General features: G+C 38.8%; 2 protein-coding genes across 3 annotated transcripts in view; one reads left to right on the top strand and one right to left on the bottom strand.

Annotated features, from left to right (window-relative positions):
- Positions 1–14,861, bottom strand: part of LOC135231203 (uncharacterized) — a 149,394-nt gene that overhangs the window by 113,167 nt on the left and 21,366 nt on the right. The gene's annotated exons all lie outside the window — the stretch shown is intronic.
- LOC100655510 (glutamic acid-rich protein-like) lies at positions 1,534–2,955 on the top strand. Its single transcript, XM_023541403.2, has one exon. It carries the CDS (start codon positions 1,534–1,536, stop codon positions 2,953–2,955), a length of 1,422 nt encoding a protein of 473 aa, XP_023397171.2.

The following is a 14,861-nucleotide window of genomic DNA, read 5'->3' as shown; positions in this document are numbered from 1 at the left end:
AAAATGTGAAACTCAAACATATATTTCATGCACTACTTTAACAATTTTAAAAAGCACATTGATGTGTTTTATCTCATTTTGTTCTCACATAAGTATGAGGTAAACACAGGCAAAGGCTACATAATAAATAAAAGAACCCAAATATTTCTTGACTCCTCATCCAATAGTCACTTTACTACCATAAACAGTCTAATCAGCCTTCTCAAGACAAGAGACAACCCTATTCCACAATGCTCACATTCTACGCTGGAATCTCTATTAAGGACATTCTTCATAGTGATTTCTCACACATCTCCCTAGCCCCAGCATCACCAGCCCAATTTAACAAATTATGAATCACTTCATGCTTATTACAGCAACTTCCAAGACGCTATGTGCGCCAGCTCCCCAAATGTTAACTTTCCTTGAATAATAAAATACAGAAAGGGAGGAATAAGGGTGCCCCATACAGATAATGCAACATTCACAAAATGCCCACCTAGACTCCAGGCTAAGGGATGGATCAGGAAGTGCCAATAAGAGCTCATGTCATTTACAGATGGGCAGAAGTAAATGAATAAATCTGAATGTCCAGTGTCCAGTATCTGAGATTCTCTTATCAAGGGAAGACACCATGATGCATGACATGAGCTCTCATTAAACCCTTGATTCACTTCCAATTTGGAGAGACCTCTAACTCTCATTACTTGTTTAAATTCTATTTCCTACTCCATTTCAGTAACTACTACCACTATTTGCTCTATATTAAAGAAGGAAAGGTGCAATGAAACAAAATAGAAGCAAACACTGAAGATAAATTAAAACATGATGATAAAATGCATTTACTACATAGTTAAAGGAATATGGATTCTAGTAAAACAAATAATAATGCTCTATTTTTCCTATTTATTAAAATATGGCCCAGTTTGTTTTGTATCACATAGCAATAAATATTTCTGTTTAGCATGAGCACTACAAGAACTAGCTGTTTTTCTTCCTTAAGTAACACTTCCATTTCTGAATTGCTTTTAATGCAAATTTCCTGAAAACCTCTGAGATTACTAAGGAAAGTCTCAGCCTCCTTTTCTCTCAAAGGGAATGGTTTGGCAATTCTCCATATTAGTCAAAGGGCAGTGAACCTTCTTTAAGGAATCATAACAGTATTTAAAAGTATAATTTTCTCAGAAAAAAATTTCTCTTCTTTTTTAAGCTACATCTATTATTCTTTAATCATAGCCTCTAGCTGTATTCTATGTATTGCCATGTTTTTCTCTTTTCTCAGGTTGATTCTCTGAAAAAGTTTGTATTTCAAGGATCTCTTATCTAATCCTGTGTGTGTATACAGTTTTACACATTTTATATTATTAGGAAAACAACTTTATTGCCTCAAACTTAATGCAAAAGTAAAAGTGTCTGGTAACAAAAATGGCAACTGAGAGAAATTACTTAAGCTATGAACTATGCATTTTTATTATAAGCTTTATTATATTTTCAGGTAATTTGAGAGGATATTCAAAACCAGAGGTAAAAGGTGTCACTAGAGAAGCAAGGAAAATGACCCCAAAACAGGCAACTGCTTTGAGAATCCAGGCAGTCTCATCACAAAATAGCCGAAGTGGTCCTAAATGCCAGCATAAAGAAGTAAGTGGCCCTGAGGATACCCCTGAAAAGGGACAAAAACAGAAAACTGGAGTGAAAGTTGAAGAGTTTCCTAAGAAAACTCAGAGTAAAAAAGAGAAGAGAGAAAAGGAAGACACTAAGAAGGGTACAGACAAGGAAAAGGAAATAGACAAAGGCCAACCAAAGGAACGAAATGGTGAAAAAAAGGAGCAAAAGGAGGACAAGGACAAGAAGGAAGGTGAAGACAAAAAGGAGGATAAGGACAAGGATAAAAAGGAAGATGACAAGATAGATAAAGAAAAGAACAGAGATGAGGTCAAGAAGGAAGATGAGGACACGAAGGGAAGTGAAGACAAGAAAGGGGACAAGGTCATGAGAGGAGGTGAAGACACTAAGGAGAACAAGGACATGAAGAGAGATGAAACCAAGAGGAAGGATGAGGGAAAGAAGGACAAGTACAAGAAAGAAGAAAACTACAAGGAGGAAGATAAGAGTATGAAGGAGGATAAGGACAAAGAGGAGGGCAAGGACAATAAGGATAAGGACAAAAAGGAAAGCAAGAATATGAATGATAAGAGCGAAAGGGAGAGCAAGAACAATGAGGATAAAGACAAAAAGGAGGGCAACGACAAAAAAGAGGATAAGGACAAAATGGAGGGCAAGGACAATAAGGAGGACGAGGAGAAGGACAAGAAGGGAGATGAGAACAAGAAGGAAAACAAGGACAAAAAGGGAGATGAGGACAAGAAGGGGGACAAAAAAGAAGACAAGGACAAGAAGGAGGATAAAGGCAAAAAGGAGGCCAAGGACAAAATGGAAGGAAAGGATAAGAAGGAAAATGAGGACAAAAGGGAGGGCAAGGACAAGAAGGAGAACAAGGGCAAGAAGGGAAACGAGGATGAGGACAAGAAGGGAGATGAGGTCAAGAAGGATGACAAGAATAAAGACATGAACAAGAGGGGAGATGAGGATAAGAAGGAGGACAAGGACAAGAAGGAAGATGAGAATAAGGAGGACAAGAACAAGAAAGAAGAGGACAAAAAGGAGGACAAGGACAAGAAAGAAGATGAGGATAAGGAGGAAAAGGACAAGGAGGAAGATGAGGTTGAGGAGGATAAGGAGGAAGATGAGGATAAGGAGGACAAGGAGGAGGACAAAGACAAGCAGGAAGATGAGGACAAGAAAGAAGGCAAGGATGAGAACAATAAAAACATAGACAAGGAAGATGAGGAGCAGAAAGCAGACAAGGACAAGGAGGGCAATGACAAGAAAAGAAGTACTGTGGAAAAAAGGGGAAGAAAAGATGACAAGAACGATAAAGACCAGAAAGAGGATTCTGGGAGCAAAGGCAAGTAAAAGAAGGTCATACTGAAGAAAAAATTGTGCCACAGTTTATAAAAGAACAAAAGAGAATTGAATAATTTCACTACAACACATCAACTTCAAAACCAGTTTCCAGTCAATTGTGGCATAGGTTAAAAGTTATAGACTCCTTACATCCTCTTTAGTCGAAAGTTTTTGTTCCTTCTAAATAGTCTGGCAAAAGACCATTTAGAAATTGCATCTTTTTAGGTCTCTCAGTCTCAAATATAAGCCTCCAAATGTGAGTTCTTCAAAGTTTATATTCATAATATATTATTGTCAGGAAAATAAAAATTTTCTGAAATAAAACTCTGATAAAAGAAATGTTTCATTGTTTTTCTTTAAGAAGTGTGGTATTTTCTTGTCTAACCAGTTATTTCTTGAGTCTCTACTAAGTACATCTATTTAAAAAAAAAAAAAATGCTGTCAAGTTGATTCCGACCTATAGCGAACTTATAGAGAAATGCAAAATACACCAGCATTGAGAAAATAAAAAGAGAACAGAAAGTCTAAATAAATAAAAGCCATTATTAAGTGGTAAGTGTAAAATAAATTATTCTGAGCACTAAATATAAGAGGAAAATTTCAGCTGGGGAAAATCTCTTTGGCTAGGAATAATTCATGAAGAACTTTCATTGGAAGTAGAATTTGAGCTGGGCATTAAAAAAAATAGACAGGGTTTTTATATTCTGTTAGGCTTCTGGCTTGGTAATTCCTCTACCAGAGATAAATTTCTTGAAGGAAGAACTGTGTCTTAACATTAGCTCTGTCCTCAGTGCCAATCACAATGTTTACTGAATTGAATTAACTGGGAAAGGAAGTGAGAGAACTGCAGAAAAACCAGGTTAGAACATGCAAAATATGTTCTAAGGGCAGGGAATACAACAGAGAATTTGTGTATAGCAATATACCCCAAAGTGTAGTACCCAAACCACCACTGGTGTGCAGGATAGTTTCAGGTGGTACCCAGGTAAGCATTCAATGTTAAACACTTAATATTTACTTTTATGTGAATTAGAAAAAAGTGTATATCCAGTATATTCACCACCACATGTCTGTCAATTTGTTATACTGTGGTGGCTTGCATGTCACTCTGATGCTGAAAGCTATGCCACCAGTATTTCAAATACCAGCAGGGTCACCCATGGTGAACAGGTTTCAGCGGAGCTTCCAGACTAAGATAGACTAGGAAGAAGGACGTGACAGTCTACTTCTGAAAAAATTGGACAATAAAAACCTTATGAATAACAGAGGAACATTGTCTGATGTAGTGCAAGAAGATGAGCCCCTCAGGTTGGAAGGCACTCAAAAGACAACTGGGAAAGAGCTGCCTCCTCAAAGTAGAGTCAACCTCCATGATGTGAATGAAGCCAAGTTTTCAGGATCTTCATTTGCTGATGTGGCACACCTCAAACTGAGAAGAAACAGCTGTGAACATCCATTAATAATCGGAATGTTGAATGTATGAAGTATGAATCTAGGTAAATTGGAAGTCATCAAAAAATGAAATGGGACATATAAAGATCAATATCCTAGGCAACAGTGAGCTGAAACTGGCTGATATTGGTCATTTTGAATCAGACAATCATATGATCTACTATTCTGGGAATGATAAATTGAAGAGGAATGGATGTGCATTCATTGTCTAAAAGCACATTTCAAGATCTATCCTAAAGTACAATGTTGTCAATGATAGGAAAATATCCATACACCTACAAGGGGAACTAATTAACATGACTATTATTCAAATATATCCACCAACCGCTAATGCCAAAAATAAAGAAACTGAAGATTTTTACCAACTTCTGCTGTCTGAAATTGATCGAACATGCAATCAAATGCAACAATAATTACTGGTGATTGCAATATGAAAGTTGGAAACAAAGAAGAAGGATTTGTGGAAAATATGACCTTGGTAATAGAAACAACGCCAGAGATCACATGAAAGAATTTTGCAAGACCAACGACTTCTTCATTGCAAATACCTTTTTTCAACAACATAAACGGCAACTATACATGTGGATCTCACCTAATAGAAAACACAGGAATCAAATCAACCACATCTATGGAAAGAGATGATGAAAAACCCAATACCATCAGTCAGAACAAAGCCAGAGGCTGACTGAGTAACAGACCATCAATTGCTTCCATGCAAGTTTAAGTTGAAGCTGAAGAAAATTAGAGCAAGTCTGTCAAAACCAAAATATGACCTTGGATATATCCCACCTGAATTTGGAGACCATCTGAAGAACAGATTTGATGCACTGGACACTCATGACCAAAGACCAGATGAGTCGTGGGATGACATTAAGAACATCCTACATGAAGAAAGCAAAAGGTCATTAAAAAGACAAGAAAGAAAGAAAGGCCAAAATGGATGTCAGAAGAAACTCTGAAAGTTGCTCTTGAAAGGGTACTAAAGCAAATGATGAAGGAAAAAGACCTGAACATAAGATTTCAAAGGACAGCTCGAGAAAACAAAGTATTATAATGAAATGTGCAAAAACATGGAGTTAGAAAACCAAAAGGGAAGAACACACTCAGCATTTCTCAAGCTGAAAGAACTGAAGAAAAAAGTCAAGCCTCGAGCTGCAATTTTGAAGGATTCTGTGGGCAAAATATTGAACAACTCAGGAAGCATCAAAAGAAGATAGAAGGAATACACAGAGTCACTATACCAAAAAGAATTGGTCAATATGCAACCATTTCAGGAGGGAGCATATGATCAAAAACCGATGGCACTGAAGGAAGAAGCTCAGGCTGTACTGAAGGCATTGATGAAAAACAAGACTCCAGGAATTGAGTGAATACCAATTTACAACAAATCGATGCAGCACTAGAGGTGGTCTCATCTATGTCAAGAAATCTAGAAGACAGCTACCTGGCCAACTGACTGGAAAAGATTCACATTTGTGCCCATTCCAAAGAAAGGTGATCTAGCAGAATGTGGACATTATATAACAATATCATTATTACGCACAAGTAAAATTTTGTGAGAGATAATTCAAAAACAGTTGCAGCAGTACATCTACAGGTAGCTGCCAGAAATTCAAGCCAGATTCAGAAGAGGACGTGAAATGAGGGATATCATTTCTGATGTCAGATGCATCTTGGCTAAAAGCAGAGAATAACAGAAAGACGTGTTTTATTGACTATGCAAAGATATTCAACTGTGTGGATCATAACAAATTATGGATAACATTGCAAAGAATGGCAAGTCCAGAACAATTAATTGTGCTCATGCAGAACCTGTACATAGACTAAGAGGCAGTCATTCTAACAAAACAAGGGAATACTGCACGGCTTAAAATCAAGAAAGGTGTGTGTCAGAGTTGTGTCATTTCACTATACTTATTCAGTCTTTATGCTGAACAAATAATCTGAGAAGCTGGACGATGTGAAGAACAGGGCAACAGAATTGGAGGAATACTCATCAACAACCTACGATATGCAGATGATGCAATTTGCTTGCTAAAAGTGAAGAGGATTTGAAGCACTTGCTGAGGAAAATCAATGACTACAGCCTTCGGTATGAATTAGACCTCAACATAAAAAATACAAAAATCTCCACAACTGGACCAGTAAGAGACAGCATGATAAATGGAGGAAAGATTTAAATTATTAAGAATTTCATTTTACTTGGATCCACAATCAACACCCATGGAAGCGGCAGTCAAGAAATCAAATGACAAAAAAAAAGAAATCAAATGACGTATTGCTTCGGGCAAATCCACTGCAAAAGACCTCTTTAAAGTGTTGAAAAACAAAGATGTCACTATGAGGACTAAAGTGCACCTGACCCAAGCCATTATATTTTCAATAGCCTCATATGCAAGAGAAAGCTGGGCAATGAATAAGGAAGACTGAAGAAGAATTGATGTCTTTGAATTATGGTGTTAGCAGAGAATATTGAATGTACTATGGACTGCTAGAACAAACAAGTCTGTCTTGAAAGAAGTACAGCCAGAGTGCTCCATAGAAGGGAGGATGGTGTACCGTGGACATGTTATCAGAAGGGACCAGTCCCTAGAGAAAGACATCATGCTTGGTAAAGTAGAGGGTCAGCAAAAAAAAAAAAAAAAGGAAGACCCTCAATGAGATGGATTGACACAGTGGCTACAACAATGGGCTCAAGCATAATAACTATTTTGAGAATGGTGCAGGACTAGGCAGTGGTTGGTTCTATTGTACATGGGGTTGCTATGAGTCGGAACCTACTTGACAGCACCTAACAACAACAAGGCAGTTCTATGTTTAAATTTTTGAGAAGCCACCATCCCGTTTTCCATGGCAGCTACACCATTCTACAATCCTATCAATAATGGATAAAGGTTCCAATTTCTCCACCACAGAAAGTTTTAACATAAAATTTAAAAGAAATTTCAAGCTTGGACAGGATTCTATGAGCACACATTGCAAACATATGCTCTGTTTTCAATGTTAATGAAAGAGTGAGTTCATGTGCAAAGTAAACTGAGAAAATTAAGAGGCAAATGCAATAGTCTGGAGCAGAGGTGATGAGGATCTGAACTAAAATGTTGGCCAGAAGGATGAGAAAATATTGTGGAGTAATTAGGGAGAAGCCATTATTTCTCAACTCCTATGGGCTCCAATGTGGGGGCTTGCAATCCACTCTGAGAGTACCAGAGTCACACTTTAGCCCATCCATACAGGGACCACTCCCTCTTCCTCCATTTCTAATAACAAAGCTTGTACAGTGAAACCTGTGAGAGCCAGAACTCTATGTCTTGTTTTTTTGAGTCTCGAAAGTTTTCAACCTTTGACAGGGTGCGTTCTTAACACTTTTCTATCTCATTTTGGTAGAAAATACTTGAGTTTTCCTTCTCTGAAAGGTTCTGGCTTTTGCAGGTTTTACTGTACTATCTTTTGCTCACATTTCGCTCCTACTTTCTGTTTCTTGACTGGTGAAGTGTATGCTATTTGGAAAGAACTGACAGTTCCGTGTGGACTTACTGGACATGATGGCTGACAGAAAAGTTGGAGGATGACTCTCAGGTTTCTAACTGGATATCTGGATTAGTAGTGAGGATAGTAGCCAAGAGAGAATTTGGAGGGAAAAGCAGTTTTCTGTAAACAGGAGAGACAGTAATGCATCATGTTCCGAATAAGTTTGGTTTAAATTACCTGTGGTATGAGGTAATTTTAAAATTTTAAATATAATTTTGAAAGTGTTCACCAATTAAGGGATTTAACTTAGCCTCCCCCTTTAATGAAAATGAAAAACAATATTTTGGGGGTGTATCTGATGACCAACATGTCTAGAAGGTAGATAGTAATGTAATTATGTAACAAGATCTCCCAGGAATATCTAGGATAGAATCTGAGAAGGAATCCTAGGAAATGGCAACATTTTAAAAGCTAGTGAAGGAGAGCCAAGAGGCCAAAGGAAAAGATTGGAACAAACAAGTAGAAGAGCTTTACACTGCAGAAGCCAAAAGAGGGAAATGTGATAAGGAGAAGGTAGTGATCAGGAAAGTCTAATGCCTCAGCTAGATCAGATATTTCACTGGTGTTTGGTTATTTATTTATACACTACCTTATTCTAAATTAGTATTTTTAGTGGCTCATAAAAATACTTTTCAAACAACCGTATAAAATTAACATGAGTAGATGAAATAAAAGAAAGTGGAAAACAAGAAATGAAACACAAGAAAAAGTCAGGAGGAAATTTATTTTGTTAGGAACAAGCCACAAATTTGACCTGAACTTCTCACAGCCAACACAAGAAGGGAAACATGATTCCTTCAACAATTATTTGTTAAGCAGCCATGATATGACAGGCAGGTTTGGAGGATACAATGCTCCCCAAAGGGATTTGTATTCTGGAGACTTAGACATTGTCTTAGTTATCTAGTGCTGCTATAACAGAAATACCACAAGTGGATGCTCAACAAATGGAAGTTTGTCCTCTCACAATCTAGTAGGCTAGAAGTCTGAATTCAGGTTATCATCTCCAGGGGAAGCTTTCTGTCTGTCAGCTCTAGAGAAAGGTCCTTGTCATCAATCTTCTCCTGGACTAAGAGCTTCTCAGCACAGGGACCCCAGCTCCAAAGGACATGCTGTGCCCCTGGCACTACTTTCTTGATGGTATGAGGTCCCCATGTCTCTCTCCTCACTTCTCACTTTTATATCTCAAAAGAGATTGGCTTAAGACACAACCTATTCTTGTAGATTGAGTCCTGCCTCATTAACATAACTGCCTCTAATCCTACATCATTAACATCATAGAAGTAGGACCCACAACACAAAGGAATATCACATCGGATGACAAAATGGTAGACAAACATACAATACTGGAAATCATGGCCTAGCCAAGTTGACGCATATTTGGGGGGAACACAATTCAATCCACGACAGACATCAATCAAATAATCAGGACTAACTATAAACTGAGATACCTGTTCCAAAGTTAAGGAACACAATTCTATGAAGCCAAGTGCTGAAGATATCCCATTTAGATGTGTTTTTTGGTTTTTGTTTTAGGAAACTTCTATGCTTTTGCTTTGATTCAGTAGTGCTGACTTCCCCTATATTGCATGTTGTCCTTCCCTTCACTGAAGTTGACACTCGTCTATTATCTAGTTACTGATTTCCCTCCTCTCCCTCCCCACCCTCATAACCACCAAGGAATGTTTTTTTCTGTGTGTAAACGTTTTCGTGAGTTCTTAAAATTGGTCCCATCCCATCCAGAACAAAGGAGAATGAAGAAAACCAATGACACAAGGAAAAAATTAGCCCAGAGGACTAAAGGACCACAGGAACCATGAACTCCACCAGCCTGAGACCAAAAGAACTAGATGGTGCCTGGCTCCCACAAATGATCACTCGGACAGGGATCACAACAGACAGTCCCGGACAGAGCAGGAGAAAAATTCAAAACATAATTGAAATACACAAAAAAAGACCAGACTCACTGGTCTGACAAATCCTGGAGGAACACCTGAGACTACAGCCTCCAGACATTCTACTATCCTAGAACTAAAACGATCCCCAAAGCTCACTTTTTAGACAAAAATTAGACAGACCTATAAAACAAAAAATAACCCATGTGAGGACTGTGCTTCTTAGTTCAATCAAATATACCAGACCAAACAGGCAACTCCTGTCCAAAAGTAAGACCAATAGGCAGGAAGAGACAGAAACTGGACAAATGGGCACCGGAAATCCTAGGTGGAAAGGGGGAGCATGCTGTCACATCATGGAGATTGCAACCAATGTCATAAAACAGTATGTGTATAAGTTTTTGAATGAGAAATTAACTTGAACTGTAAACTTTCACCTAAAGCACAACAAAAAATTAAAAAAAAAAAAAAGATATCCCATTTAGGCTTAAGAGAGAGTCTGAACTTCAACTTAAGGAATACCATTTGGTCAGAGAAAAAGGTCAAGAAAAAGAGTAAGATTTAAAAACAACAACTTCTTCGCCAATAGAGGGGAGTCACATCTTACACAAAGGCTTAGATTCTTAGGCAGGTAAACATTGGGTATGGTCAAAATAATCCTTGAAAATCCTTTATATTGCTCCTCAAGTACTGCACCCATGGTTAGATGTGGACAACCCTGTGCGTAAGGTAAACATATGAATGTATAAAGCATACAGTAATGAACATAGTACTGTAAACGGGGTTGTGGTAAACCAGAAGCACATCTTTGAACACTAAAATCACCCTCGGTGCTTGAACAGACTCTAATGGTGAGAAACCCTGGGGAACAGAGGTCTCATGAGGAAATGAGATTGGCATCTCTGCTTTCACACTCAAACTAAGGCTGACTTGCCCAGAGTCAGGTGAAATAGTTTTCAATTTACATTGCTGTGTTGTTTTGCTTTCTTTTCATTTGCAGAAAATTCACGTTTGGACTTTCTTACCTTCTTATAATACTATGCCACTGCTTCATAGTACTGAGGCCAGAGAGACCCCTCCCAGTGTCTCCTCAGAAAGAGGACACACCAGTTAATAGAGCAACAAGAGTCTCAGCAATATCCCTACAATAAGCTCAGCAGTAAATCCAACCACGTCGTTTTTTGTGACACTTTTTTTTGTCATCAAAAGTATATTTTATTATAGTGCCCTAGTATCAATTTGAATTATACACATTGTTTTTGCTGTTGTTGTTCTTGTTTTTATCGTGCTTTAGGTGAAAGTTCACAAAGCAAATTAGTTTCCCATTCCATAGTTTGTACATAAAGTATACCATGACGTTGGTTGCATTCTCCACAATGTGAAAGCCCTCTCCCCATTTCCACCCTGGGTTCTTGTTTCCTTGCATCCAAATTTTCTACCCCTTCATGCCTTCTCATCTTTGCTTTTGGACAAATGTTGCCCTTTTGATCTTGTATAATTGATTATTCTAAAGAGCACATTACTCTTGGGTGTTATTGTTTTTATTATGGGCCTGTTTATGGTTTGGCTGAAAGGTAGTCTCCAGGAATGGCTTCAGTTCCACATCAGAAGGGTGTCTTAGGGCCATAACCTTGGGGATTCCTCCAATCTCTCAGACCAATAAGTCTGGTATTTTTTTGTGAATTTGATTTTTTTATTCTACATTTTCCTCATTTGTCTGGGACCCTCTGTTGTGATCCCAGATAGTGGTGGTAGCTGGGCACCATCTAGTTCTTCTGATGCCGGTGTCGTGGGGGCTGTGGTTCATGTGGTCCATTAGTCCTTTGAACTAATATTTCCCTTGAGTCTTTGATTTTCTTCACTCTGTTTTGCTCTGGATGGAAAGGGATCAATAGTTGTATCTTAGATGGCCAGTTGCAAGCTTTTACTACCCCAGATGCTACTCACCAAAGTAGGATGCAGAACATTGTCTTTATGAACTATGTTTTGCCAGTTAACATAGATGTCCCCCGTCTTTGTCCTTCAAGTCTAGGAACTCCATCTCATGAGGTGTTTGGTTATATCTAAGAAGCTTCCATGACTGTGCCCCTTGTGTCTTTGTGAAATTTCTTTGTATGGGCTAGGGCAAAATTTCAAAGCTCAGGTAACAGGAGCAACCTCCAGAAGGAATGACAGCGGGTAAACTTAGGACAAAGCTTTCTGCAAACCTGACTTAGGCAGGCATAAGTTTATAGAGGAATACATGGGCAGTATGCCCTTCATTCATAACTTTCCTCTTCAAGGAGCTTTTTTAAAATCTTGAGTGGCAGTGTACCCAATATTTCCCAACATGTGGGATTCACATCTTTGATAGTATATGAGATGATGATTTTAGGTGGAACCTGGATAATCATCTTGATCACAATAGGATTATTACGGCATCTCTCCACCTTCATTGGAAAAGACCATGTGGTTAATCAGAGGTACAAAATCAGAGGAAAGAGAGAGGGAGAAAAGAAAGAAAGACGTGGGACCCCATGGAAGTGAAAGATAAGCCAGGAAATCCCCCAGTGGGAGAGATGTCTAACCTGGGCCTGACCTGAGAAACATGGATTCTTCTCCAGGAAAGTATGGAGGGAGGACACACAGGAGTTCCAATGAGGGGAAGCAAAAACCATTTTGGGAGGAGGACTCCTGGGCACACACATTGACTCTTCCAAGCCTCCCATGACCTTCCCTTTGGAGGCCCCTCTCTCTCTAGCGAAAGAACTCTGCACACCCTCAGATGTACTCCCCCACTGAGACCAGAGAGACAGTCAGGCAACTGTTTGGAAAAGTGACAGGAAACAAAGATTCACAGAAAATGAGTCAACGGAAATATAGAGGACTTTTTGATTCAATGGAAGCTAGGGGGTATATGCATGAGCATGAGAGTGAAATGAGACAGAGATCCATGGGTAGAAAAATTCCTCAATTAATAATTAAAGAATCTGAACTCCAGATTTTTGGAGATCTAGAAAAAACCTCTTCCTCTCTTCAGGTCTCTCTTCATCCTAGTAGGTGGTGGGAATATACTTAGGTTTATTATAACCTGGATTTCATTATTTCCTATTTTTAAGTAAATAACGTAGGATTTTTTTCAATGTATTTATCTTTAAAAAGACCTAGTGTAAAAGGTTTTCCACTTACAGGGCTTTTTAAATAAAACATATATTTTTTAAATGAGTAATATTGCAAAAGTCTAATTTTCGTAAAGTTAAAAACATGACTCTCAGAGAAATACAGAAATCAAAGAATTTATTCAATCAGGGAAGAAACAATTGTAAAACTGGTTCAGAGTATTTTGAGGGACAAGATATTTATTGTCTACCAGGAAAGGCAGTTAGAAATAAGCATGCTGAGTTAAACACGAAAGCGGTTAATGGGGCAGTAAAACTTCTTATTTCTAGGTCTTAAACCATTTTTCTTAACAATCTAAAGAAAAGATTCAATGGAAAAGAGTTCAGGCAGTACTAAGGTATGGCGAAAGATAAAGAAAAAACCAGGAAACAACCACAGAAAGGGGAATGCTGTTCAAACAAGAACATAGACAGCAAGTATTCTGTGTTGTCAGTGAAGTAGATCCATGAGTTTTAGGGTTAGTTTGCACTCCCACATTTAAGGTGGTGAAATTTGAGGGGCTTCACAGAACCTGAACCTGATGAGAGGAGCCAAGAGGCTCTTGAAGAAGTAATGTGAGCTCCACTGTAGCGCAAAGATAAATGGAAGATTAAGACTCAGAAGGTATATACCAAGGAATATGGACACAGTGAAAGCAGTCTGGGAAATAAGTCTACGTTATGTATAATTAAATGCTTTCCTCAACAACAATAATAATAAAAAGCTCAGGAAAGCATTTTGCACCTTTAATAAATATAACCTCCAATAAAAACTCATTGCAAAGTGTATACATAGGTAATGTGGTAGTTAATTCTGACAAAGCTCCACCATTAGTGATGACTTTAATCATTCTTTCTGGAATTACTTAGGCAGTTGGTCCACCTGTGCAAAAATATCACTCTCTGGTGCCAATGTATCACTTTTGTCTGGCCTTTTTAGCTGTGGTCTTGTAACTCCCACTCAAGTGATTGGGTGGGATGTGTGATAGGGTAATTGTGGCCCACAAAAGAGATTGGTCAGTTTTGCCATTCTTCTGGGCTTGAAATGAACCATCCCAGAGGAGGGAGGGAGAAGATCCCACCACCACGAAGGAAGAAACAGCCAGGAGCAAGCACGTCCTCTGGACCCAGGAACTCTATGTTGAGAAGCTCCTGGATCCAGGAGACAGACAGTGAGCTTTAACCTTGAAGACAGCAATAAGCAGTGGCAGGAAAGACCCAGCAGCAGACACCTGGCAGCAGGAGGTGGCACAGTGGTCTTCCTGGACCACCACAGAGAGATAAAGCTGAGTACCTAGGGCCTAGGGCCAGGGAGAGGCGTGCCTGCAAGCATGGCTGTGAAGAGGCTGTCCTCATGGAAGAACTGTATCCTTGAGCATTCCTGAGCCTGAATTGTAACCTGTTACTCCCCTAATAAACTCCATGATCCTGAGTATTCTCTGTGAGTTCTGTGTGGCTATTGCAATGAATTATCTAACCCAGAAGAGAAGTAGAGAGTGCCATGGAAGGGATAGTTGGTGTCAGAATTAGTAAAGAAGGTGGAGAGAAGAAGCATGTCTGACCTCTGCCTCACAGGAATCAGCTTTGGACTGTTGATTTTTTTTTTTTTATCTAATTTTTTTTCTCGTTCTTAGATGAAAGTTTACAGAGCAAATTAATATCTCATTAAACAACAAACATATTGTTTTGTGGCATTGGTTGCCAACCCCATGACATGTCAACACTCTCCCTTTCTCGACTTCAGGTATCCCATTACCAGCTTTCCTGTTCCCTCCTGCCTTCTCATCCTTGCCCCTGGACTGGTGTGCCTGCCCATTTAGTCTCGTTCTGTTTTATGGGCCTAATCTTTGGCTGAAAGGTGAATCTCAGGAGTGACTTCAGTACTGAGTTAAAAGAGTGC

This window comes from Loxodonta africana, chromosome 1, assembly GCF_030014295.1.
Source record: "Loxodonta africana isolate mLoxAfr1 chromosome 1, mLoxAfr1.hap2, whole genome shotgun sequence".
Taxonomy (NCBI): Eukaryota; Metazoa; Chordata; class Mammalia; order Proboscidea; family Elephantidae; genus Loxodonta; species Loxodonta africana.
The sequence above is the reverse complement of the archived record's forward strand: the minus strand, read 5'-3'. Positions and strand labels throughout refer to the sequence as shown.

Bases quoted from the DNA above. Each gene is read 5' to 3' on its own strand.
- LOC100655510 (XM_023541403.2), top strand. From the start codon at position 1,534: ATGACCCCAAAACAGGCAACTGCTTTGAGAATCCAGGCAGTCTCATCA.